General features: G+C 40.9%; 1 protein-coding gene across 3 annotated transcripts; it reads right to left on the reverse strand.

The window, feature by feature from the left end:
- Positions 1 to 525: 525 nt before the first annotated feature.
- Positions 526 to 27996, reverse strand: IL10RB (interleukin 10 receptor subunit beta). Of its 3 annotated transcripts, none has more exons than XM_048867955.2 (7): positions 27475 to 27996; positions 21882 to 22005; positions 20342 to 20496; positions 16331 to 16497; positions 13998 to 14148; positions 12169 to 12326; positions 526 to 2207 (listed from the first exon to the last, which is right to left on the reverse strand). In XM_048867955.2, the coding sequence occupies exons 1-7, from the start codon at positions 27971 to 27973 to the stop codon at positions 1983 to 1985; spliced, it is 1479 nt and encodes a 492-aa protein (XP_048723912.2). In that variant the 5' UTR covers positions 27974 to 27996; the 3' UTR covers positions 526 to 1982. The 3 variants fall into 3 exon arrangements, with proteins under 3 accessions (XP_048723912.2, XP_048723902.2, XP_048723919.2); XM_048867945.2 differs by having other exon boundaries at positions 20342 to 20499; XM_048867962.2 differs by lacking the exon at positions 526 to 2207 and adding an exon at positions 4661 to 6625 and having other exon boundaries at positions 20342 to 20499.

The raw sequence follows: 27996 nt of genomic DNA on the forward strand, positions 1-27996 counted from the left end.
CTTGGCAGCCCCCTTGAAACCTGTTCACTGTCCCCCAGGAGGCCCCAGACTCCTGGTTGAGAAGCACTGGTCTAAAGAATGGCTGTGGATTTCTTATCCTTCAGGGATTGTTGCAAGATCTATTTTTCTGGGCCTTTCCTGGCTGGGCTGCAAGCATGGTGTTCAAAGAATTATTATTTTTTAATAAATATTGCACAGCTCCTACAAGTAGGCTCCTATTTTCACTATTTACTTTTCAATATATAAAAAGATCTCTTCCTTTTAAATTACTGCTGCAAGTAGGCACCTGTCAACAGAACTAAAAACCTGCTGCCATTGATAGACATGATTTGTTTGACGTTGTCTCCAACAAGCTATCTCCCTCCAACTTCCTGAAATCGGTTTAGCTGAAGGTGTAATGTGGAAGCAGGGAAAAGGGAGGGGGGTACAACAGTGTGTAATAGTTATGTGTGACTTTCTTCCTTGCTAGCTGTAGAAGGTAGACTCTTTCATAATGAGTACAGTGAATATTGCATGAATCAGACACTTTTGTAACTATAGATTTTATTTACATACACTATCTTTACAAAATAAATCTATAAAATATATCATTTACATCTATCATAATGTGAATCAGTATTTTACAAAATATTGTTGTTCTTCTGCACATTTAGATTACAACAAATACATACAAGAGAAGTAGCTGAGGGTAACTGATGCAAAAATGTCCCTGCAACAACATGCCTTTCTTTTCTGAAAATGCCTCTCTTACCCTTCCTCCATTTCCTCAATATTTTGTCCTTTAATATTTTTAAAAAGAGACAAAGAATTTTTTCCCCAATAATAAATACATTTGTATATTAAGCATACTATCATGTGATATGTTGAAGAAATATCAATTTTCTTTATTTTTTGTGTATTCTTTCTGAATTAGTTCTCTAAAAGATACAAATTTATCCTATCTCTATAATAAAAACAAAAATTAGGGCAATGAATTTTGCCACCCACATAACTAATTATGTTTTTCCATAATATACTCATTGCAATCCACTTTTGCTGAGGAAAAATTTGACTTTTTGCAGACATATAATACAGTATGTTCAGATAATTTTGCAGCAATTGAAGGATTTGTTTCTATTAAATTAAGACCAAGCTGTATGCCCAATATTATTTTTCTTTGCCCATACAGCAACTATCCTCCTTTTAGGCACACAGCAATATAGCCTAGCTGCTGGCCATTTCTGAACTGAGTATTAATTAAGTTATATGGTCTAGCAGATTCATGAAGGTGTATATAATATTAAACCCCATTTCCTGGAAAGTCTTTACATTGACTCCAGTGATTTTGGATTAGGCTCAATCCAAATTTGCTATAAGAACTGGAGGCAGATCCTTAAAGGTTGTAAACTGTCATAGCTCCATTGCCCCACTGTAAGCCAATGACGAAGTATGGCCCATAACTAAATTTCTCACATTTAAAACATACTGAAATTGTTTGCTACTATTTTATTAAGGTGGTACCCATCAAGAATAACTTCATAATTTTAGTGTCATGTATAAATCAAATGTAAAATATTATTCTGCTTACTACTAGTCAGATTTTAAACCAACCACTGAAACAAAATACAAAGATTTTCATATTAAAATCAGTTAAATCTAAAGTTTTCTTGGAAAGGAAAAGTTTCCTTTGAAAACTATGCTGTGCTGTTCATAATTCTGATGAACTTTAATATTCAATAAATTAATTTTTTCTAATTATATATTTAATACTTGCTTTACAAGAAGTACCATATTATGGTGCAATATAATTAGTGCCACAGGTTATAAATAAACCATTAAAAATTGCATCCCACTTCAAGACTCCTTTATAATGTTTCTCAGAGTTGAAAAATAAATATGATTGATAAAATTCTCTTTACACGTTTTAAATCTGGAATTTTACCAAGTGCTTGCTGCTGCATTCTCAATATAAAGTCATATTTAATGGGCTATTTGTTTTCAGCCTAAATCTGGTACAAGACTGAACTTGGTCCCTTTCCAAAAGCTGAAACTTTTTCTGCAATAGAAATCTCTTCTTGGGAGTCCTGAAGCTGCTCCTTTGTGTTGCTTGTCTCATTGCTACAGTTTTCAGATTCTTCTGAAATGACAGTTAACTTGTCAAAGGAGTGATCCTCTTCTGATAAGTGTGGCGAAAGAAACTGTGAACTGTAGGAAGGCTTGCTCAAAAACTGGAGGAAATAAGAGCGGAAATGAGAATCAAACTGTGGCTGTTCCTCTTTTCCAGCATCAGCAGCAGTTTTCTCAGCAGTCTTTAAAGACCTTGCACTGGTAACTCACTGTCTTAGGCCTCATCTACACTAGAAAAAGGTCTAGCTATGCTGGCAAACCCTCCTAGACACAGCTTATACTGGTAAAAGAGTGCTTTTGTCTATATGGCTTATACCAGTTCCCTGAATGAAATATGCTATACCAGCAAAAGGACCAGCATCACTGCATCTATGCTAGAGCTTTAGATGGTATAACTTTGGTGGCTGGGTAAATAATCGCACCTCTGACCATAATAGCTACGCCACCAAAAATTTTAAGTGTAGACTACTTTAAAGTGTATCTGTTAATTTGTACTCTCTATTCAAAGTGCATCGAACCACCTCTCCTTCAACGAGACCTAATCAGATTCTCTTTCTCTATTGATACACCACAATGCTCATCCAAGAAGCAACGGGTACGCCAATGCACTGAAAAAATTCTCTCTGGAGTAACACCACAGTAACAAAATATAGAAAGGATTGTTACCACTTTTAATAGATCCTTGTCAAAAATTCTGATGGAATCTATTTCAAAGCAAATCACATTAATCCTGAATTATTACTCACATGAGGGTTAAATGCAGTGCAGAGCCATACCAACATTTTTCCTTTAATTCATTTTTTAACATTTGTAAGAACTGTACGATAACAAAAGAAAAGTGTTGTCTGTTCTATTAACCCCTCTGGAGTTTCAAGCACAATTTTATTTGACTTAAAACATGGGCATAGCTGGGGGTGGAGGGTGCTGCCCCCCAAAACTGCAAGCCTCAGGCAGGTGTGGAATTTGCCCCCCCTACCCCATGCGTGGCCCCATTGGCCTGACTGGAGCTACCCCCCTGAATATATACATCCATTTTAAATTCACATAATCTAGGCAACTACTATTTTGCTGATCTCTCAAACTGTTGCTCAGTTTGCAAAAACAAATACCATCTACAGAAATGTGGTTGATTAGAATAATTAAGACAAAAAGAACTATTTACTGCCTGTATTAGGCTACTGTGACAGAATGTAGCCGTGTTCATACCCTACACACTACTGTAATAATCTTTGTACAAACTATGCCTTGTGAGGTATAATTTAAAAACTCATAATTTGCTGATCAATAATATCACAGCAAAATGCATGTGGCAGCATTATATGTGAAGTTATAAACATAAGAGGAGAGATCATGACTAAACTATGTTTTCCAGAGAAGTCTGGGGAATGGCCAAACCAGTTCCTCAGAGACAAAGGGCAAGTAGATGCCTCAGTCAGGTGTAAACAAAGCTGATGGACCATTACTTGCTAAGTGGCCATTCTTTGGCAGGAAAGGGGGCAGGAGCAAAAAAATCTACATCTTAGCAAAGAAACAACATGGGAGTTCCCTTCCATGCAGACTACTTGTCTCCTTACTCCCAGTTAGAAATGCTTCTCAAAGGGGGGATAGGACTATAAAAAGAGGGGCAGATGCCCCAAGTGGCCTCCTTCCTCTTTCTGACCATCAATTCGCTGCACTGAAGGACACTGCCAACATAGCTACTGCCTCTCGTGGAGGTGGAGTTATTAAGCTGACAGGAGAGCTCTCTCCTATCAGCTTAAAGCATTTTCACCAGATGTGCTACTGCAACACAGCTACACTAATGCAGCTGTAAATTTCTAATGCAGACCTGCACTTAATGTCCATAACGTTCCGTATTACCTCCAGTTTCTTGATGCACATTCTGATACAGTGTAACTCAGGGCAAGTCTACACTACAAAATTAAGTCGACTGAAGTTACGTCGACTTACAGCCACTACAGTAATTACATTACTTTTGCATGTCCACACTATGCTCCTTGTGTTGAGGGTGTGCATCCCCACCAGGAGCACTTGCTCCGATTTAACTGGCAGCATGGGCATTGCGGGATGGCTTTTGAAAGGCAACAACAGTCGACATAAGCAACGCAGCGTCTACACTGACGCTGCGTTGACCTAACTACATTGAGCTAAACACTATGCCTCTCACGGAGGTGGAGTTATTAAGTCAGTGTAGTGGGTGAGTTACATGGGTGGGAGCTACATTTTAGTGTAGACACTTACAGAGTTAGGTCGAAATTAGCTGCCTTACGTTAACCTAACTCTGTAGTGAAGACCAGGCCTCATTCAAACAGCTCTCTGCTCAACAGAAGCCTGGTCATATTCCCTGACAAAAATGAGTAACATTCATTACTCTGTTTATGTGAAGGTTTCAGATACCTGTGAAACTCTTGGCTTAAATTGAGTTGCACTATAACTTCTCTCTCACCTGAAACAGGAGTCTCTCATTCATACAGTACAACTCAGTTTAAGCCAAGAGTTTCAGAGATATCAGACACCTTCACATAATCAACGGATTAGTGAATGTTACTCATTTTTGTCAGGGAACATGACCAGCCTTCTGTTAAGTGGAGAGCAGTTTGAATGAGTTACACTGTATCAGAATCTGCATGAAGAAACTGGAGGTTACGCAGAATATTACGGACGTTAAGCAAATCATCTTACATTATTGCTGCACTGTTCTTGTGTCCTTCATTTTGGTTTATTTAATCCTCAACTGAAGTTCTAAAATGAGACATTGGAGGTAGTTCTCAATGGTTCCCTTCTCCCCCACCCAAATTAAAATAAAATAAAGTTACATGTGACCCCTCCCAAACGGAGTTTTAGGATGCATCAGGGTGGATAAACATCAATGATTAAAAAAAAAAAAAAACAAAATTGGATTTTTTTAAATTTAAAATCAGATTTTTTTGATAAAATGCTTTGAGGAAAAAAACCTATCTAAAGATAATTTTAATTAAGATACATTACAGCTCAAAGATATCTCGTCACGGAATAGGAATTATAAATTCTAATTCTATAGTAGGAGACAATATATTCATGTAATGTTTAAGAAAAGTTTTGTAAATGATTTCTAATAGTTCATGGATTAGGCACCCAATCTTACAGGGTTCCAGGGGTTTCTGTAGAGATTATTTAGGTTAATCTTTCTATCTACCCAATGGGACTCAGTGCTCAGTCTAGAAGATGCCATCAGAGATGATTAGTTTTGCAGTTCTCAAACTGTGGATCTGCATCTCCAGAGATAACATGCTTGTTAACAGAAAAAAATTGTTTTAAATAAAATAAAGGTATGAAATAACAGACATCAGCCCTATCGTCACTCTGCAAATTTGTGTACACAGAGTCAACCCCTTACTTCTCTCCAAAAGTGCACAGTTTCAAAAAGTTCAATGAATAGAAGATTGTTGGGGGCGGACTAGATCTGGACAAGGAAAAGAAGTCTGGAGATAAATGTGAGAGAGGAGGGACAGGCAGTAGAAACAAAAGTGAAACTGTTTGAACAGCATATTCCAGAAGTCTTAAGGTCTTTGAGTGTAGCCTTCATTGATTTGAGTTCTACCATACCATTCTCTCACTAGAAGGGAAAACCTATAATGGCAGCAGGCAGGACTGGCTCTAGGCACGAGCTAAGCAAGCTGGTGCCTGGGGCGGCGCTGCTGAAGGGGCAGCACTTCAGCTGTTTGTGGGGTGGCACTCCAGCAGCAGTCTGGCAGCAATTCAGCGGCATCTCTTCTGCCTCGGGTCTCGCCGTCGGCGGTAATTCGGCAGCAACTCCCTCCGATGTTCCTCTTCTCTCTGGCGGCGTCATATTCGGCAGGTTTCCCCCCCCCCCCCCGCTTGGGGTGGCAAAAAACAGAGCCGGCCCTGGCAGCAGGCTGTAAGAGACACCCAGTTTGGGAATATTTTATTGAAGTTCCTCTATCTGTGGGTAAGACAGGCATGCGTGCAAAATGCAAACAGTGCAACAAAGAAATGCAAGGCCTGGTTATCCAAACGAAACAGTGCACAAAGGAACAAGTGTTCCTTCTCAGGAGGAAGCTGCATTGAAGATGATGAAAGGAACATGCAGGATCTTCAGGTTGATAAACTTTTTTATTTCATACTTCTTTCTTAAGGGCTGCCCGTCTTCCTTCTGGACTATTCTTGAATTCTCATGTTTGAGCAAAAAATATAGTTATTACTCGACGGTACTATCATTTTAGATGCAGTTGTGATAAAAAATAAATCGCTGAAATAGGCAGATCTTCCTTTTACAATTTCACCTTTAAAGTAGTACTGAGTGTCAGTGAATGCAATGAGGAATACTAAAGGAGTAGTAATGGTAATAATAATTAAATAACTGCCTTGACTTATTTTGTTTAGAAGAATCCATCCTCAACATACAGGATTCTGAAGACTATCCATCTTTAAGATCACCATCATTTTCTATAGTTTGAGTTATCTGCCAATGATAGTGTTTCAGTCACATCATGATTGTCACATAGCCACAGTATATCACCTGTAGCAAAAAGAAAAAAAAAAATCTCCATCATCCAGAAATAACCATAGATAAATTTGTGAAAAGAACCAGCAGATTACAAAAAGGTAATTGATAAAAAAATTGCCCGGTTTGTTTATGCAACAAACTCTCCTTTCCGTATGATTGAGAACCCACACTTCATTAACATGGTTCAGTCATTAAGACAAGGATACAGTCCACGCAACAGAGCCGATGTCGCAGGTAAATTGCGGGATAAAGTGTATGAAAGAGAAATTGAGCAGTGTGAAAAAGGTCTAGAGGGTAAAATTGTTAACCTGAGTCTTGATGGGTGGAGCAATGTCCACAATGATCCTGTTGTATGTGCTTGTGTGACAAGAGAAGAAGGGAATGTCTTCCTTACAGAAACAATTGATACATCAGGAAATGCACACACAGCAGAATACTTACAAGTAGCAGTGGTAAAAGCTATAAGAAACTGTGAAAAAAAAATTCAAATGTCTAGTACGCAGCTTGGTCACAGACAATGCTGCAAATGTATCCAAGATGAGAATAAGTTATATAGAAGAGAGTCCCAAGCTAATAACATAGGGTTGAAGTGCTCATTTGATGCACCTCCTATGCAAAGCTTCATTGTTCCAGAAATGAAGGCTAATGTTATTGAAATTGCAAAATACTTCTGTAACAACCACTTTGCAGAAGCTGCTTGAAAAAAGTGGGAGGAACCAAACTAACTTTCCCACAAGATGTGTGATGGAACTCAGTAGTGGACTGTTTTGAGCACTATATCAAGAACTGGTCTAATTTGATGACAGTTTGTGAATAAAATCGTGAAAAAATAGATGGCACTGTCACAGCTGAAGTTCTCAACGTTGGGCTTAAGAGAAATGTTGAACACGTGCTGCGTAACCTGAAGCCTATTTCTGTAGCCTTGAAAAAAAATGCAGGGAAATAGCGGTTTTATTGCTGACGCTATTGAAATTTGGAAGGAACTGAGTGAGATCTTAAAAAGAGAAATATGCAATGACAGAGTTAAATTACAAGCATTAAAAAAAATGAATGGGACAAACACTATCGCCAACTCATTTTCTTGCAAATATTCTCAATACTCGGTACCAGGGTCAAACTTTAACTCCTGAAGAAGAGGAGTTGGCTAGGACATGGACATCCAGCTATCACCCCTCCATAATGCCAACTATAATAAACTTCAGAGCTAAGGGTGAAGCATTCAAGAACTATATGTTTGCTGATGATGTTTTAAAGAAAGTCACACCAGTGAACTGATGGAAGTCACTTAAGCACTTGGTTCAGAGTCTGTTGAAATGATAATTTCACTTTTAACAGCAGTAGCTTCTTCTGCAGGTGTAGAAAGAATATTTTCTTCCTTTGGACTAATTCATTCCAAATTGAAAAATCATTTGTGTCATAAGTATAAAGGGAAGGGTAACTACCTTTCTGTATACAGTGCTATAAAATCCCTCCTGGCCAGAGGCAACATCCTGTTACCTGTAAAGGGTTGAGAAGCTCAGCTAACCTGGCTGGCACCTGACCCAAAGGACCAATAAGGGAACAAGATACTTTCAAATCTTGAGGGGGGTGGAAGGCTTTTGTTTGTGTTCTTTGTTTACATGGTTGTTCTCTCTTGGGACTCAGAGAGGCCAGACAGAAATCCATTTTCTCCAACACATCCTAATCCAAGTCTCCAATATTGCAACCAGTATAGGTAAGCCAGGCAAGGCGGATTAGTTTATCTTTTGTTTTATGTGAATTTTCCCTGTGTTAAGAGGGAGGTTTATTCCTGTTTTCTGTAACTTTAAGGTTTTGCCCAGAGGGGGATCCTCTGTGTTTTGAATCTGAATACCCTGTAAAGTATTTTCCATCCTGATTTTACAGAGGTGATTCTTTTACCTTTTCTCTAATTAAAATTATTCTTTTAAGAACCGGATTGATTTTTCATTGTTCTTAAGATCCAAGGGTTTGGGTCTGTGTTCACCTGTACAAATTTGTGAGGATTATTCACAAGCATTCCCTAGGAAAGGGGTATAGGGCTTGGGGGAAGACGTCTCCAAGTGGGCTCTTTCCCTGTTCTTTGTTTTAAACGCTTGGTGGTGGCAGCATACTGTTCAAGGACAAGGCAAAGTTTGTACCTTGGGGAAGTTTTTAACCTAAGCTGGTAAGAATAAGCTTGGGGGGGGGGGGTCTTTCATGCGGGTCCCCACATCTGTACCCTAGAGTTCAGAGTGGGGAAGGAACCCTGACAGTTTGGGACCTGAAAAAGCAGGAAAGCTTGTTTTTCTTTTCCAGATTATGAACAAACAGGAAAACGAAAGAGAAGACGACTGAGTTAGCTGCAGAAGCCAATATTTTAAGTTTCTCATGTTGACCTGGCTGACATAGTAGATTCAAATTTTTTTTTTTTAAATATTTCATTCAACTATTTTAGTTAAACAATTTTAACAAAAACAAACCTGATTTTAAAAAACTTAAATGTTTAACTAAATTCAAAAATTCATATGCTTGTTTTGTTAAAATATTATATGTTTGCTGTTGAAGAAAAAAAATCCAGAATACATAATGTTAAATTGTTTTAGTTAACTAAAACAACAAATGTCTGTCTGGTGATATTCTCCTCCTAATACAGCATGGCAAGAAAATCCTCTAAATATTAATGATTAAGCTGTTGAATTGGAGATAGTTCACCTCCCAATAACTTCATAAATATCTTCAACTGCCTTTGGTAAATGAAATAACCAAACAATCATTCATTTTTTGATATAGTTGTAAAACTAATCTGAAAAGTTTTCAAAATAAATCACTTTAAAAATGTAAAGTGTGTACCTTCTAAAACTGAAACCTACATCTATCTCTGAGTTGTGAAGAAAATGTATTAAGGTTGTAACAACCAACAAGAATGCACTTTTATGTAGAAATCCATGATTAAATTGAGTCTTCCTGACTAGTGATTTAAATCAATTCCACCCTGGGATGCATATTGTTATATTTTCCTACAAATGTCTAACACAATAAAAATTTTAAGGGGCTTCTCTTCACAAAATACATATCTAACCTCCTTTAACTTTAAGGGGCATTGTGTGTATACTGAGGGGAGAAAAGATCACCTAAACTGGAATTATGTATTTCTTCTAAATATTCACAGATTTCTTACACATACTTGCACTGCACTGAACATGGGTAATTCCAACTCACAAAGGGACAAGGCCCTCCTCCACACTGGGAAACATTTCATATTAACTTGTTTTTAAAGATAAAGTGACCAGGGAGCAGATGAGGCAAAATGTGATTACAAACCTCTTAGAAACATAAAGCACTACTTAAACATATGTTTCCTCCCTTCATTCTGGACAGTCTAAATCAGTGGTTTTCAACCTGTGGTCTGTGGACCTCAGGGGTTCTGCAGATTAAGGTTAAGGGGACTGCAAAAGGTGACTACAAAAATAAAGTTTCAGATCCCAGAAAAGGCATTCTATTTTTCTGATAAATCAAAATTATCTGAATATCCCCACCTGCAGTCAAAACCTGGAAGTGTTGTTGTTACCACCGAAGCCCAGTTTAGTGCCCTTTCTCACACTGTGTCAAATGCTGTGCCAAACACATGCAACATTTATAGCTGAATTCTGTACAGTCAGTTTTCAGTCTAAGACTACTATGGTAGGGGTCTACAGACCACAGATTGAATTTCCAAACGGATCTGCACCTTCATTCAAATTTTTTTTAGGGGTCCGCATATGAAAAAAGGTTGAAAACCACTGATCTAAATGGTCCTTGGCTGTAATATTAAAACCAACCACAAGAGGCCAGCCTTAGGCTAAAATTTAGAACAAATCCACATGGCTTCCGTTTTGCATTCTTAACAGTCTTGAATAGAATTTATTTACTTATTTATTGAATTTAGGAATGGGCGGGGGGGAGAAAACATGCAAAACAAAAATATTCAGTTTCTAAAGCACCCACATAATTTGTAAAACAAGGTTTTAAAACCACCACCATATGGGTAAATGACTAAAAAGAAGGAAAAAAAACAAAAACAAAACAAAAAACACTACAAAAGATGAGCCTGGGAGCTTAAATTAATTACTTTTCTAGACACTAAAAATCAGGGACTGAGTAGAGAGACAGGATTTATGGTTTATTAAAATATATAACCCACTAACAACCCCTCCAACTGCCCTTCTCTGCCTCTTTCTTTCCTCATTGCTGGAGGTGGGTTAACGGGCCACTTCGCCTTGAATAGCCCCTTGAAATGTGTGTCAACTACTTATGCTACATAATCTGTTCTACCTTGTATTTAGCTGTGACACAGAGTACATTCGCCAGACCTCAAGAAGAGCTCTGTGAACCTCGAAAGCTCATCTCTCTCACCAACAGAAGATGGTCGAATAAAAGGTATTACCTCCCCCCTCGTGTCTCAGTGATGTGGCTGAGCTTTTGAATGCTTCCTTTAAAGCATTCTGTTAGAACATATCAGATGGGTAAGATTTCATCATTTACTAAAGAGTGACACCACTCTTACTCATTCTGAGTAGTGCCACAGAAATCAACAGAAACAGACGATGGAGTAAGGTACTAGGTTATGTCTGTGCTAACTAGGGTGACCAGATGAAACGAAGAAAATATCGGGACACATGGGGGAAGCAAAAAACATACAAACAAATAAAAAACAAAATGCCGGAGCGGCCAAAGCCGCAATATCAGGACAAATGGCGTCCCGACCGTGCATCGGTCAGGATGCGGGACAAAGACCTAAAAATCGGGACGTCTGGTCATCCTAATGCTAACAGAGTACAAGCTGGCATAGCCCTCTAGATGCAGCATACACTGACAGAAGGAGCTCTACCTGTATAAGGAAACCACATCCCCAAACAAGGTTAGTTATGCTGTTAGAAGCCCTGTTCTGTTAGCAGGGTTGCATTTACATAGGGGGAGGATTGTCAGCATAGTTATGTCACTATGGGGTGTGGTTGTGTCACACCCCTGACCTACTTAGCTATGTCAGTAATAATTTAAAGTGTGGCCCAGTCCCTGTGCAGTGTGGGAGAAGGTTGTGGAATGAAGCCAGCTGAATGCTGAATTAGTTCAAGTCGCATTACGTCACTATTTACACTCACTTGAATTACTGCTCAAAGTCTTTGGTAGCAGATCAATCAACTTTTGCAGTTCATTGAGGGTTTGAAATGATAGTCATCCACACAAGCAGTTTATCACAAGTGAACTAAAGTAACCAAAGATGACATAGCTTAAATAGATCATACCATATAGCTGCTAAGACTCGTATCTATTATTTTGCAACATATACACTGCACCTGGGTTCTTTTAGCTTGCGCGCCTAATAACCAGCATTACCCCATATATTCACTTCAGGCAAAACCTGTGTAACACTAACACAGCCGGTTAACTATCCAGGTGCATGGGTAAGAATGAGGAACTGCCGTCAGAAGGTTCACATGCATTAATCAGAAGAGTTGCAAGCTTTTTGGGGGTCTTTGATAGACAAAAGGCTCTTCTGGAAGGCTTAATTATTTTATGTAGAATACAAATATACAAACCTCCTTCAGATGTTGTGGAAGAGAATACTTAGGGCAGAAGACATATCTGGTCTGCCGATATATATAGGAAGAGGTAAAGAAACAGGCAGGAACTGATACTAGAACCACCAACATTGATACTAGAAGAACAGTGACAGTTATCCACACTGGAGTTACACCTGCAAGAGACAACAAGAAGAATTTTTCTTAATCTGATTATTCTTTATTATTATTATGAATAAAGAATTTTTCAGAATTTAATTCTCATAAGCGAATAAAATATTTTTTCCTCCACTTTTTGCATATTAACAGCTATTTTGGTGAATGAACATTCTTCCTTTTGGTAACAAAAAATACGTACCAACTTTGTTTTTACTTCAACCACTCAAGACATTCTTACTAGATAAGTTTAACCTACAGCCATGATATGTAGACATTTACAGAAAGAAAAAAATTTTAAGTAAATGCGGGGAGGGGGAAAGGAGGGTAACAACATGTAAACTCGCAGTATACTTATTCCTGGATGCTTCAAACCAGGGCACTGAATTCTGTTTCTCTCTAAAGGAAAAATGAAATAATGGTAACAAAAATGACAACTAATTTGGAGGTGGTGGTAGTCCAAAATTCCTTAACTTCCAAAATATTGTGTCTTCTAAAGCTTGGTTTCATGCACGGGGTTGTCACAGCATGCGATATGAATAAACATTGATCAAGGTATCACTTTAAAGCTGTCTATGATTGTTAAGCAGCTGCTTACTAATTAATCTGGGACTGCACTTTTCCTTTTAAATGGAAACACAAAAGCTCTCTTCTAAAAGGAGGCCACCTGACTGATGGTGGCTATGGCCACCATAAATAGCTATTCCATAGATAGCTATTGAGGTGGAGTGGTTGGAAATTGGAGCGTTCAGCCAGTTTCCACTGTGAAGTTAGTACTATAAAAAAATTAAAGACTGGAATCTTGATTAGGCATTGCAGAGGTTACATTGGAGAATTTTTTTTTATGATTGGTACTTACTGGTACAGTTGCATAAAAATAAAATATTTAAACAAAGAAACTAGTTTATATTGAGAGTCGATAATAATGGTAGCTTTGGATTGCACTCAGAGAAAAACATCTTTGGTACAATCTTAGTTCCACTGGAGACAATGGCAAAACTTCCCTTGACTTCAGTGGGACCAGGAATTCACTCCTTTGAAAGATGTATCTTGACTAATAAATTGCATGCTTTTTGTAACCATGAAGAAAACTGATTCTCTGGCATGCTTGCCTAAAGATTTTAAACACGAGAACAGAAAAAGAAAGCATGACTGAGCTCTATCCATTTAAAAAAAAATTCAACAATGTAATTGTTACAAAATGTAAACAGAATCAGACTTTGCAATATAGGGACAAATTCTACTCTCAGCTATACCTGTGGAAGCCAAAGGGTTCACAAATAAACGTAAATTGGCTTATGGGTAGATGAAGTTTATGCCTGTGCAGAGGGGCCAGCACAAGGCCTATGCACCACTTAAATTGCACTTAAATCTTGCTTAGAAGAGCTTTAGGGGTCCATGTGCCTCATATGGGTCCTCTGCACTGCAGTAAATTTCATCTGTTGTGTATCTTACTATTTGTAGTTATAAGAGACTGAATTAAAGCTCTCCTTTTTTTCTGGCATGAATGTTTCAAATTTTTTGCAAATTAGAGATATGCTTGGATATCACAATGAACAATACAGAAGTAACAAAACATTTCTGAAGGTTTAAATGCATGTTTTTGTTTCTTTTATGTCAATCAATGAGTGCCTTACAATGTTTCATAATTAATCAGGATGTTTATAATGTACTGGTGTGTTAGCTAATACCATTATCAGTTGTCCTATCACAGAACTCCTCACTCAGTTCTCCTGTTTTGTTCCATTCAGGAATAACTGCTTGAACTTGAAGGCAATATATTGTCCAAGGGTCCAAACCAGATAATATTTCGGAGTTATATTTAGTATCTGTGGTTACAACCTATATCAAAGAAGAATACAGAAAATTCAAAGAAGAATACAGAAAATTCAAAGGCAAATTCAAGTTCCAATAAATGAACAAACTACAGCTTCTAGTTACAACTCCATTTAGTAGTCTTTGCATTTGTAGCTGCACTATGAATTGGATTTACACAGTACCTAGTTCCTGAAAAAGTGAAAGTTTAAAATATCTGCTGTTAAAACAGTTTTGTAGTTGTCTGTATTACTTAAGAATCAAAGAAAAGTTTCCTTTTAAGAATTACTTAAAAAGGACACTGCAAATATTAAAATTAATCAGCTGACTTCAAATTCCTCTCTTTCTATTTTAGAACATCCCATTGATGGTGAAAATAATCACCTTCCAAAACAAAAGCTGTAACAGCATTGAAATCCTAGCTCCTAAGCTGGTTGACCAACAGGAAGTGGGCTCTAAGTTTCTTGTGATCAGACTCACAGGTAGTCTCCTTCCACTATACCATAAAAGAATTTTCCAAGAGAAACACTAACAAAAAGAGGGACTCTACAGCTATTATATAAATGTGCACAGAATTTTAAATAGCAGTATTTTAAAAAAAATCATGCAACTAACAAAACCAAACAAGTATTCATGCAACACACTCTATTTAGGGTTATATATGAAGACCACTCATACTTTAGCTAGAATGTGACACACTGCCTGCTTAAAACAGCTGATCAATGTATGTACTTTGTGTGCAATTGTTCACAGCACTGACTTTTTATCTTCTTCTGGGTGTGTTTAATGGTATTGGTCTTAAAAGTATAAATCCTTATATGGTTAAGGAGGTGCTACCAAAAGAGATTGCCTCTCCCCCTGTGCAACATCACACTAGGTGACACCAGCTAAAAGTGCGGTTATTTATAGACATGGCTTACAGTAAACTAGGACACTTTTTTTGTACGTGGATCTTAGGAGACTTGGTTGCTGTGAGGGAATAAATATACTTGAACAAACTATCCAAGTACTAACTTAAAAAAAAAAAAAAAAAAAGAGCTAATGAAATCCCATTGTCCAGCACTTCTTGGAAGCCTCTTTAATCACTGAGGGAATCTCCCAGGTTTGCACTCTAGTACTGGAACCAGACTATTCTCAGTGAAATCTCCTTTTGGGTAACTTGCTTCCTTTGGCAGTTTGCCGAAGGTTGCTTGACCAGGTATGGACTCACTGACTTTCCCTACAGAACAAACACTCTTTTCCCCCTCTTCCTCAATTATTCGTGAGCTGGGGCTAATAAGGTGTTTGGGATGAGAAGATCCCTTTATTTCTGGAACTGCATTTTAAGTACTAGACTGGGAATTGTGAAGGATACCTAATATGAATCAGAAGTGCAGCTGCACCAAAGTCTTCATGTATAAAAATTTCCTGTGTTGTACAGAGATCTAGTTATTCCCATTGATATTGATAGAAATTTCTGTCTTTCTTGGATCAAAAGTAAGATTCTATGACACTATAATTAACCTATTATTTATTTAAAAAAAAATGTCCATGCATATAGTGTGGTGGAGTCTGTGGGGCTGTGGAGCATGCCCACCTCTGGGACAGAATGTCTCTCTGGCTTAGAGGAGGGTGACCATAGTGGAAGTGAGTAAATAGATTATGTCTGATGACAGGGAAGATGGTAGCAGGAGAGAGACTGACCCTATGGCAGCAGCCATGTTAAGCATCCAAAAATCAGTCTTTTTTCAAACCAGTATTGTACAATAGATCATTCTAGCAAAACTGCTTGAATCACATATGATTTGGTTGCAGAATAGCTATTCATCATATCCCTAGATATTACCTATGTAGGCACTTCTAAGTTACATTTGTTTTTTTGTGCAGTGTGCATTGGTACTGCTGTGATGATTGCAGTATATACCACTGAAAAAAATAAAAACATTGATGCATAAAGGGAATAAACCCTCATAATTTATTAACTATTTCTAACTATGGAAGGATAATTTATGCCTATTTAGTAGGTGGTTACTCATTTCTCTGCCAGCTTGCAGAATGCAGGTTGTGACAATTACAAGTTCCTGATAACATTGTAAATTTCAGAGATCTTGTTTTTGCTTCAGCAATGTTAAGTCTCAGAACATTATCAATATCGTATTATAACTAGAAATGCCTGTTCAAAGCTGCAGCTGTAAAACAGTTACACAATAGTCAGTTGAGCAAAAGTTACCTCTTCACTATTGCTTTTTTTCCAGTATAGCACCCTGTAAGCCCAAGAGCCATAATATTTCTTTAAAGGCCACTTGTCTGACCCTTGTACAACAACAGGGCCTGTGAAATCTACATGCAAAGATCCGGATTCAGATTTCACTTTTATGTCCGGTGGTCCAATGATTGCTAAATGAGAAGAGAGGAGGGAAAAAAAAAAAGATTACAAAAATATGATTTCTCACACTGTTCTCAGATTGATATTTTTATATGGTATACAGCACACCACCTAATTACTATCATAATCTTATTTACTTGAAGAAAACTCCTTCACCTCAAAGAATCAAGGATAAATAAACTCTTCATTCACAGATGTGTCAAAGTGACTTTGTCTTTACACTTTAATAGACTATCTTCCATTGCTGTATACAGTATAATTGTAGCTGTATTGGTCCCAACCACAGAAGTTGGTCCAAGAAAGATATTACCTCACCCACTTGTCTCATTTAAATAGAAGACATTTTTGCTGTCTGTGCCTCCTCCACTCACTAAGCCACCCTCAGTTCTGTTCTGCCAGCTGCTTTCACTAATGGAAGAGGTAAGAATACTAAGGAACCTGCTCCCAGGGCATCTTATTGCCTGCATGTCCCCATGGAGCTGCAGCTCAGAGACGTCAGACTTCGCTGAGGAAACTTTCTGGTGAAGCGTTTTTATTGCTCTCCTCATTGCAACTCATTTGAGAAACTGCAACTCTTGAATTGCTTCTGAATTTATTATTAATTCTTTTTTACATCAAAGGATATATTTTTATATTTTGAAACTGGCTACTTTACTATATTTTTGTTCCCCCAAATATCTTAGTTTAGTGAGTACTTTAGTCCTCAGTTAGGTTGTGTCTACAATGAACTCTTTCATAAACTCTCCCAATGTTCCACCTGAACCACTGTATGGGTGCTTCTCATCTAAACCTGTACTCAGGTGGTAAAATGCCGATGGTCAGTTTACACTAGCACTCCAACTATTGCTACCAACAGTGAAGTTACACCAGGGCTACAGCATCAGTGGAAGATTTTAAGAAGCAGCTCAATGTAGACAAGGCTTTGCATTTTTCCAGAAATTCAAACCAGTTATAAAAACATCTCTGGCTGTGGCAGCCTTGGTTACACGGTAATTCCAACTGATTAAACCAGTGTAAAGTTATGGAAAAATTTCCCAATTGGTGACTCTGATGTTCCTAGGCTGCACCCATACATTAGGGTCTTTAATTTCCCAACAACTACAACTCTGTTGGTGGTAATGCTGGTGGAAACTGCAGATACACATATAATACACCTGGTTAGGTGCTCTGAGCAGTATTAAACAATATGGTGGTAAAAATGACACAGTGATTAAGAGTCCTATCTACATTGCAGATTTTACCAGTGCTGCTCCCTCAATTAGTTTTATACATAGACTCTTTAGTCCAATTATAAATTGGCTTTTGAAGGTCAGTGTTGCTTAGAAGTTAACTCTTTCCTTGAAATGTGAATCAAAATCCTGTTTTCAATGCAATTCTTCATAAAATTCTGACTTGTTAATGGTTTTGTTCTCTGATATGGGGGTTCATCTTAAGTACTACTCTTTCTGTCCCCAAACTCTCATAGTATTTGTTAAATACTTCAATTTTCTATGTTGTAGTTCAGCTTTTCTGGTCAGACAGTTTTAACTCTCTCCAAGTTAAGCTTTGGAAAAAACACAAACCCCCAAAACATGCTCTCATTTTCCAAATTTCTTTTTCTTCCTTAAGTATTACATTTGCACTAAGGTATGCAACTAACCTTCCCCTTGTAAGCATTTTCAGATTTCCTATAGAGTAACTGGTCATATGTTTTTTGTCCTACTGTGAGAAATTTTTCTCAATTAATACTTTAAACTGATCAATGCTTTAAAGTCTTTTTTTAAAAGTCCTTCAAGAGTTAGTGCATGGATATGGGAGTCAGTTTACAGAGAGATGTCTAAGTGAAGAGATCAAAGAGCAATGGCCATCACATCTTATGAATTTGGAATTTAATATGGAAAAATTATGTCAAACACTGTCCTGATATAAACAATTGCACTGGGAAAGTGAGACTGGAAACAAACTCTGAAAACCAAGGACTAGAAAGGTTAAGCTTTAAGTAAATTCAAACCAAGCCAGAGAAGAAGGGAAAACTAAGAATTGCTTCTAGAGGTAGAGAAACCAAAGAGGCCTCTTGCATACCTTCCCATTGACATCTGTGCAGTGGAGAAATAGAAGTTTTGGATAGTCTGACAAAATTAGTGCTTGCTGATGGATGAAATAATTTTGAGAATGCATTGACAAAGATCCTGTTCCCCACAAACTCAGACAACAGCATGCTGTCCAAGATCTCTGCTATAAGAAAGTGATGAAGTGCCAAGTTTGACCACCTTTCACACAAGACAGCAAACATGGTAGCTTCAAAATGATTTTTTTTTAATTGAAGAGTAAACTTTTTTCCCCTTGAACATGTCCAAATATAGGATGGAGGTGGAGTGGGGAGGGGGGAGGAGAGTTAATTTTTTTCCCCCAGCTTAGTAACAAGAAAGTAGCTGAATTGATTTAAATATGTAGGAAGTTAGAATCCTTGGAGGTAAAGCACTCCTGCTCTAAATATTTGTATGCAATATTTTTTTTTAGGGGGGAAATATATGTATGTATGTATGTATGTGTGTGTGTTAAAATCCCTCAAAAGATGTCTCAGAATGGAAGAATAGTCAATGATGACCTACATATACTTTTGATTTTACTACATTTTCTGTACTCCTGGGGGAATTCTGCACCACTTCACTTGTGCATAATTAATGAGCCATTAATATTTTTAATTTTTTTGCGCAGAAAAAAGCTTCTGCCAGGAAGTTGCTGCACTTCTGCCTTTTGCCTACCGGAGGGCACTGTGGCAATAGAACAGAGCAGCAGCTCCTAGCCAATTAGAGAAGAGAAAGAGCCTGCCTTCTTCACAGTGCCTGTCAGGCCAGGTCAGGAGACAGGAGATATGGGAAGACAGACAGCATGGGGCTGCTGGGTGGTCAGACGGGGGCTCATAAGGGCTAGTGGGGGAAGACAGACTGGGGCATGGGCTGAATGGGAGTGGAGGCTCAGGGCCACATTGAGTGGAGGCTCAGGGACAGGAGGGTGGCTGGGTGGGGGAACAGAAACACATGGTGACAGCAAGGTGGGCCCAGGGCTGCATGGGGATGGGGGGAGTGAGTGTCTACATGGGGATGAAGGGACACATGGACGGGGGTGCAACACATGGGGGTGCAGGGAAACATGGGGCCAGGGCCAGGTGTGCCTGACTGAATGGGAGAGGCTAGGGATCAGCCAGGGTCTACCTGCAGGAAGCTCCTTAACAATCCCTCCCTGCCTCCCACAAAAACCTGTTCCATACTTTTCCCCACCCATACCCAACAGCCCTCCAAGTTCACACCCAGGCTTCTTCTCAGCAATTACTTCCCTCTCCCTCAGCTCCTCCATTACCCCTGACTCCCCCAAGCCTTTGCACTGCTACTGAGGGGTGCAGGAAATACCTTTCTGTATTGTAGTTTAAATGAATTATTACTCACAGTTCTGTATTAATATGCCTAGTAAGGAATCTATTTGTCAAAAAACATTTCCTGAATCTTTTTTGTTGTCTGTATTGTTACAGACATACTTGCTGACAGGTATTTTGAAATAAATGACTAAAAATAATTGAAACTTGTGTTATTTTGACAAATAAAATATGCAGAATTTTGCAGAATTTGAAAATACTGTAAGAAGAATGTTTAATTTTTTGGTGCAGAATTCCCCCAGAAGTATTTGTGAGAGCAACTCTTCTCTTCCCAAAAAGTATACCAAATAGGACTCGGATATTTCATATTTTACTTAAAATAATTTGCAAATTTAAAACAATCTGAATTTTAATCTCTCTACTTATTCAGATTAATTGCAATTTTATTTAATTAACAGTTCGCTATTAGTGGGCAAAAGTTTCCCGTGTAGGGGAAGCCTTACTGTCATCGAGTGGCTTAAAGATGGTGTTCACCCAGTCTGACTCTTCGTTCTCTGATTCAGCTCTGACTCGCAAGGTGTAGTTTCCATATACAGACAGAGAAGAGAAGTCACACTCCGTGATGACAATGTTCTTACACAAATTCCTGTTATAAAGACTGCTGAAGAGGAGGCAAAAGAATTGCATCGAAGTCATATATTAGGAACAAGAAAATATCTTTCATTTCAGTGAAGCAGGTAAGTGGCAGTACTCACTCACCATGTATTAACATTGCTAATTATCACTCAGGCAAAAATCATTAGCTGAAAAAAAAAATAAGAACATGGATATATCTATATCTCTCACATACTTATATATAGGTATTAGACACTCGTAATATCTATTAGGATAGTCTATTATTACTTTATGATAAAGGTAGAGATTAAGGTGACCATTCAGCAAAAAGTACACTTTTGCTCTGACTTGGCACCTGCAAATCCTGATTGAGCAGACAGAAAATGCCTGATACCAAAGACAAGTTCAACTATGCCTGCATTTTCAGTCTAATTCTCACCCTTCTACAAATGGTCCTTTGGATAGGCCTTACACTATCCTAATCTTTCATTATATGCCCAGGTCTTGAATGGGTACTAGTTAACATGTGGAATGTTACTTCTGTTTTGTATGTAGAGCCCACCCTGGAACAGGAGCTTGCTACCCTGGCAGTTTGGGGGTCCCACACATCCCTCGTACCTTCCCCCTGCTGACTGACATAGCAGACATGCTTGCTTTGTGTTCTACATCTTTTTAGAGGCCCTTGCTCAGCAGGCACCCGACTGTCTGACATTCCCCCACCCTAAGGTTCTGCTCTTTCTTTGCCGAGAAATGAACCTTTTGACTCATTGGGGTAATTTGTTGTCTAGGCTTTGTTCAGCTACTGAAGCAGCCAGGGATCTAATACTAGACTAGAGGAGTCCTCAGCCTTCTTTAGAGTGCTCCCCACAAAATTCTTCCCCTCCCAATCAAAGACCAATCTGGAGTGAAAACATGGGAAAAATTCCTGACAAAAAGGGGCCTCAGAGTAAGCTGCTGAGAACCTCTGCTTTTGAGCACAGAGGCAGCAGACTGGGGAACATTCTTGCTGAACTTCACAAGCCGTGTCTGTAGAGGGCCCTGACAAACAGATTGCTCTGGGGAAAAAGTGGAACCTGTTGCCTGCATTAGAAATTGGAAAACGTGGGAGAATGCATCAGTACTAAGCCTGTTGAAGTAGTAGTTTCCTAGGACAGAGGATGTAAATTTACATGTAGCTGACCGATTACGGTTAAGATTACACGGTGTTTCCCACTCCAGATGAATATGTGACAAACTAATGAATATTAAAAACTATAAAGCTTGCCCTCTAATATGTATCTAGCTCAGGAGAAGGTGTCTTATGTGCATAAGCCAAAAGAAAGGGACAGTCCACGTCTGGAAAAAAAAGTCACAAGAACACAATACTATAAACTGTAAGTTTATCTAAGACATCTTGCAAAGGTAAATACACAAAGCTCCTAGACCTACCTTATAGACTCGACTGTATAAGTAATATTTTCTTTGTGAAAAGTAGGTGGATCCCACTGTAGAGTGCTATTCAAGTTAAATGAATTAATTCTTACATTTTTTGGTTCTGGCACAATTCCAAATGCTGAAAAACAAACAAACCAGTGTAATATATGTTCTTCCAATGACTGAAGTAACAAATAACCCTTTTTGAAAACTGGAAAAGAGACTAGAAGTATTGCTGGAATATACACATACTGTACTGCTAACTAGTAGTTTCCGTGACTACTGAGTTATGATCATCATTTTGATTCTTTACAGATGAGTTAGAAATTATACCAGCCAAGCCAGTCACTAAGAGCTGTGCTTTGTATTGTGCTTCAGAGCCGATTTCATTTTAAATCACAGGAGAGAAACCAAATAATGTGCATGCTCTTTAAGAAAAAAAACCTAATTAGCAACTTTATGTGCATATTGTAGATGTAATAATGCATGAAACTAATGTGTGAGAAGTACACTCCATGCACCTGCACAAGACAAACTAAATTTTAACACAGGAACTCCATTTCAAGTACAGAGTTTACTTCCTCAAATGTGACCTCTTCCTGTACCCATAAAATTTCAGTCAGAACGTCCATTAAATTAGAAGAGAATGTCACTTATGTACATAATTTGGATCTAGAATTTTTGATTTAAAGAAATTCTGGCATTTCATTTTTCTCCTTGCCAAATGAGCTTGTGGGGTGAAATTCTGGCCTAATTAAAGTCAATAGAAGAAGTCCCATAGACATCAGTGAGAACCAGATTTCATCTATGGCCATCAAGATATTTCCTGATCTGCTACATACTGAGGATATGTTTACGCTATGGAGACTATACCAGCATTGCTATACTGGCATAGACCCATACTGCAGATGCAGTCCACACCAACAGGAGTTTTTCTGTCAGGGTAGAAACACCACCTCCTTGGAAGACATTAGCTGCGTAGATGGAAGCAATCTGTATTGGGGGGTTTGTTAGCAATGTTGGTCAGGGGGGTGGATTTTCACACCCCTGAACAATGTAGCTATGCCAACATAACTTTTCAATGTAGACCAAGATGAAACTACTGTAAATGGACCAAGTTCAAAACTCTGTCTCTCTGTCACAGATTATCAGTGCTGTAGAGGTGTTATGCTCAACTATGGGAAATAGGGAGGTATAGACTTCCATACACTCTACAACACCCTCTGTGGCCAACTCAAGAGCCACTGACTGGCTCCAAAGGAAGTCAAATCCAGTCCTCTATGGGGCCATCTATACTAGGGCCTTATTGGAACTAGGACATTGGCACTATTTTTCAGCAATGGCGCAGCTGCCCCAGTGCTTCCAAAGGGCATAAGGTCCAGTATAGACAGTTATTTTTCATCCCATGTCATTTTCAGAGCTCTACACCATTGCTGAAAAACTGGAAAGAAATGTCCAATTTTCTAGTGTAGAAAATAAACCATGGCAGACAACATGAGGTAACACTGTTTTGGCAAAGCAGCCTTCTGGCTGCATCAAGAAGCTTCCATTGTATCTCATTTTCTCCAAAGAGGCTACACAACTCTCTACACTCACGATTTCAACACAATATAAATAAAAGTGACCTGGAAAGGGAAGTGGATTTGTGCCCCTTTATACATCATAAACAAATGAAAAGAGGTGTGAAAGATTTTTGTTAAAAAAAAAGTTCTGCTTGGTGCTTTCCCCACCTCTCCCAAAAACCACATCTTGTCTGTCTGACTGGAGAACTAATTAGGAAACAACATCAAAGGAGGCAAGAGTCTCAGCTCTCTGCAATTCAGAAGAGCAGGGATTTTAGACTATATGAAGTTTTAATTTTTATCATCTATTTGACTCCACTACCTAATGAATCCTTCATTAAAATTTCACCACCCCACCTTCAACTACAATGGGAGAGCTCACAAAAAGCATCTTCACAAAAGTCCTCCAGCAAAACCATAAAAGGCAAAACTTGACATGCTTGTTATTTGCAACGTGGAAACACTTATTTTTATTTGTAAAATAAAATGGCCCTCCCAAACTATCCCTAATGTTTCAGGCTCAGATCCATTTAAGAAGAAATTCCTTTTCAGATCACTTTTAAGACTTGATAAGATAGTCTCTATAAGCACAGGGCCAGCTTTTCAGCTGTTGTAAATTGCGGTAGCTCTATCTGGCCATAGCATAAATGTTATTTTAAAATGTTTATTGTTCAAATTTCATTTAAAAATATAAATATCAGCTTCAGTACTTTTGCTTCACTGCTATTTTCTTCAGTTGCTGCATGGAATCTGGGGTGTTTCAGTTATACAGACACATTCCCTCTACACAAGTCACATGGTCTTTGGCTGATTGATGCCCTTAGTTGTGGAGCACGGGTGGGCAAAGCAACAGCGTCCAGCCCATCAGACCTTTAAATTTGGCCCTTGAGCTCCCACTAGGGAGTGGGGTCAGGGGCTTGCCCCGTTTCACGCATGCTGTGGCTCTGCACAGCTCCCAGAAGCAATGGCATGTCCCCACTCCAGCTCCTATGCGTAGGGGCAGCCAGGGGGCTCCGAAAGCTGCCCCAGCCCCAAGCACCGGCTCTGCAGTTCCTGTTGGCCAGGAACTGCGGCCAATGGGAGCTGCAGGTGTGGTGCCTGTGGATGGGACAGTGCGCAAAGCTGCCTGGCTGGCACCTCTGCATCGGAGCTGGAGGGGGGGGGACATGCTGCTGCTTCCGGAAGCTGCTTCTGGTAAGCAGCGCCTGGAGCCTGCACCCCTGACATTCTTCCACGTCCCAACCTCCTGTCCCAGCCTTGATCCCACTCCTACCCTTTGAACCCCTCGGTTCCAGCCCAGAGCACCCTCTTGCATCCCAAACGCCTCATCCCCAGCCCCACCCCAGAGCCTGCACCCTCAGCCAGAGCCCTCATGCCCCCCTCCCCACACCACAATCCCCTGTCTGGAGCCCCCTCCCACACACCGAACCCCTCAGCCCCAGCCTGGAGCCCCCTCCCCCGCATCCTGAATCCCTAATTTCTGGCCTCATCCTGGAACCTGCACCCCCAGCCCAGAGCCCCTCCCACACTGCCCCAGCCTGGAGCCCCCTCCCATACTCTGAACCCCTCTGCTCCACCCCCAGTCCTCTCAGCACTCCAAACCCCTCACCCCTGGCCCCACTCCAGAGCCCACACCGCCAGCCGGAGCCCTCACCCTCTCCCACACCCCAACCCCCAATTCTGTGAGCATTTATGGCCTGCCATACAATTTCCATACCCAGATGTGGCCCGCAGGCCAAAAAGTTTGCCCACCCCTGATCGGGAGGGTCAAATTCTCCTTGTTCATAGTCTTTTGATTTCAATAGAATTAGACCAGTGCAACTGAGAGGAAAATCTGACTCTTAATATTTAATTAATACCAAAGATCAGCCGAAGACCATTCTCTTTCCCTAATCATAAATCTCATAAACAAGATATTAGAGTGCAGCAATATTTAAACTCTAGAGTAAATGTACACTAGACTGATATTTTGAAAATGAAAAGGTTCTGAATTGGCCAAGTGGCCCCAGCAAAAGGGTTTTAAAGATAGGGATTTCTCAGATCTGGGCCTTTGGGAAGTCCTGAGAATCAAGCAACTCAGCAGAGTACTGGGGAGGTCAGGAATGAAAACCACCATACACTTAATTGCAAGGATCAGTCAACTTCTGATCCCACTGCAACAGCCATTGCATACAACATAGGCATGATTTTTTTTTTCCCCGAGCATTGCCTGCTTTTTTTTCCCCCGATTGGTAGCACTGAGCAGAGGACCAGGGGTATGGCAGGAGTAAGAAAGACATGATAAGTATTTCTTCCACTCTATTGAGTGCTGATAAGGCCTCAGCTGGAATAATGGGTTCAGTTCTGGGTGCCACATTTCAGGGAAGTGGACAAACTGGATAAAGTCCAAAGGAGAGCAACAAAAATGATTAAAAAAATCTAGAAAACATGACCTATGAGGAAACATTGAAAAAACTGGGTTTAGTCTGGAAAAGAGAAGACTGGGGAGGGGGCAACCTGATATCCATTCTCAAGTACATAAAAGGTTGTTAAAAAGAGGAGGCAGGCCAGGGGCCCATGGCCCTGTCACTTTTAAAAGCAGTAGGCTATGCCCTTCCCCTTTTTACTGGCCAAAAGGGCAAATGATTGGGGTCGGGGTGGGGGAAGAGGTGGAGAGGAACAAGCAGGGGGTAGGGTCTTGGGAGGAAGAGGTGGTGCATGTGTAGAGCCATGGTTCAGGCACTGGTGGCTCCCCACTTTTAGCGAGCTTCTGCCACTCCTGGGAGGAGGGTAAACAACAGTTCTCCTTAACCTCTGAGGATAGGAGAAGCAGCAACAGGCTTAAATTGCAGCGGGGCGAGGCATAAGGGATAGCTCAGTGGTTTGAGCATTGGCCTGCTAAACCCAGGGTTGTGAGCTCAATCCTTGAGGGGGCCCTTTAGGGATCTGGGGCAAAAATTGGGGATTGGTCCTGCTTTGAGCAGGGGGTTGGACTAGATGACCTCCTCAGGTCCCTTCTTCCAACCCTGATATTCTAAGGGCAGTTTAGGTTGGACATTAGGAAAAACTTCCTGTCAGGGTGGTTAAGCACTGGAATAAACTGCCTAGGGAGGTTGTGGAATCTCCATCATTAGGAGTTTAAGAGCAGGTCAGACAAACACCTGTTAGGAACGGTCTAGTTATTACTTAGCGTCAAGTGTAGGGGACTGGACTAGATGACCTGTTGAGATCCCTTCCAGTCCTACGCTTCTATAATCAGTCCCCTTGGAGAACTACCCAACCAACCCCTCTCAACTCCCATAGTGCCAGGAGGCAAACTGGGGACATCAGTCACTGTCCTGTGCCACAGATGTGTTTCACCACCATGTTCTTTGTTGGGAGCCATGGGGAGGGGAAGAAAACATGCCTGCCTCAAGTGGCTTGAGTCTGCAACCAAGCCAACTGAGCTGGAGGGAAAGTCAGGCTTGGCCCAGGGCTATGGAGAGGGGAAAGCCCGAGATGGTGTTGGCCAAAGATCTGAGTTAAGGGCAAAATCCCGGCCCCCTTGAAGTCGATGGGAGTTTTGTCATCCAGGTCTGGGGGAGAGGGCCAGGACTGCACCAAGTCCTCCCGCATCTAAAACTACTTAATTATCCTCCCTCAAACCCCTCCTCCCAACTCTCTTTGTGGGGCTGCCTACAGACCAGGTGACAAGCGTTTGGCTGCTGGCGCACAGTCTCGCCTGGGGGCCTCCCAGCCCGCCCTGGGGCTCAGCAGCCCACCTTCTCCCTTGCCCCACTCTGGAGCTGGAAGCTCTCTGGGGCAGGGCCCGGCCCGGCTCTGCTCTACGTGTGCCCGGCGCCCAGGCCTCCTGCGCCACGGCTAGTTCCCCTGCCGAGCCACTGGGGGGAGGCGCCGCCGCCTGCGCACTGGGGGCTCCCTTGGGAAAGGAGGCGCTGGCGGGGAAAGTGCCGGAGCCCCGCTGTGGCACACATGGTCCAGGACCCGCGGGGAAGTAGCCAAGCGACCCCCCCCCCCCCCTTCCTGCCTCCCTACCGCCACCCGGCAGGAGCCGCCGCGGCACTCACCCGACGAGAGAAGGCAGCCGGCCACCAGCGCCAGGAAACGCCGGGCCATGGCAAGGGCTGGCGGTCCCCCTGGCTGCCCGCAGGGTGCGGCCGGAGCGCCCGCCTGGCTGCTACCCAGCGGAGGCCCCCAGCTCGAGTGCTTTCCTAGCCCGGCACCTGGTCCCGCCTCCGCACTGGGCGAGCTCGCCAGGCCCGGCCCGGCCCAGCCCAGCCCGGCCCGGCCCTCCTTCCTGCAGGTGAACTCTGTCCCCTGTGCGGCGCGCCAGGAGGAAACGCGCTGCCCGCTGCGCTCGCAAACGCCCCCGCAGCGCCGGGCCCTGCGCGTTGCAGAGCAGGAGCAGCTGGGCTCAAACTGGGGCAAGGTGAAAGCTCCGGGAGGCGTTTGCTGCCAGCTCCCTGTATCCCGCTGGGGACCGAGAGGGCCAAACCAATCCCCCGCCATCTCCAGGCGGACCGAGCGCCCAGCCCCCGGGAGGGAGAAACCCATCGCCGAGATCATTGGAGTCACCGCATTGGGTGTAA

The sequence above is a fragment of the Caretta caretta genome, chromosome 1 (genome assembly GCF_965140235.1).
Source record: "Caretta caretta isolate rCarCar2 chromosome 1, rCarCar1.hap1, whole genome shotgun sequence".
In the NCBI taxonomy this organism is placed as follows: domain Eukaryota; kingdom Metazoa; phylum Chordata; order Testudines; family Cheloniidae; genus Caretta; species Caretta caretta.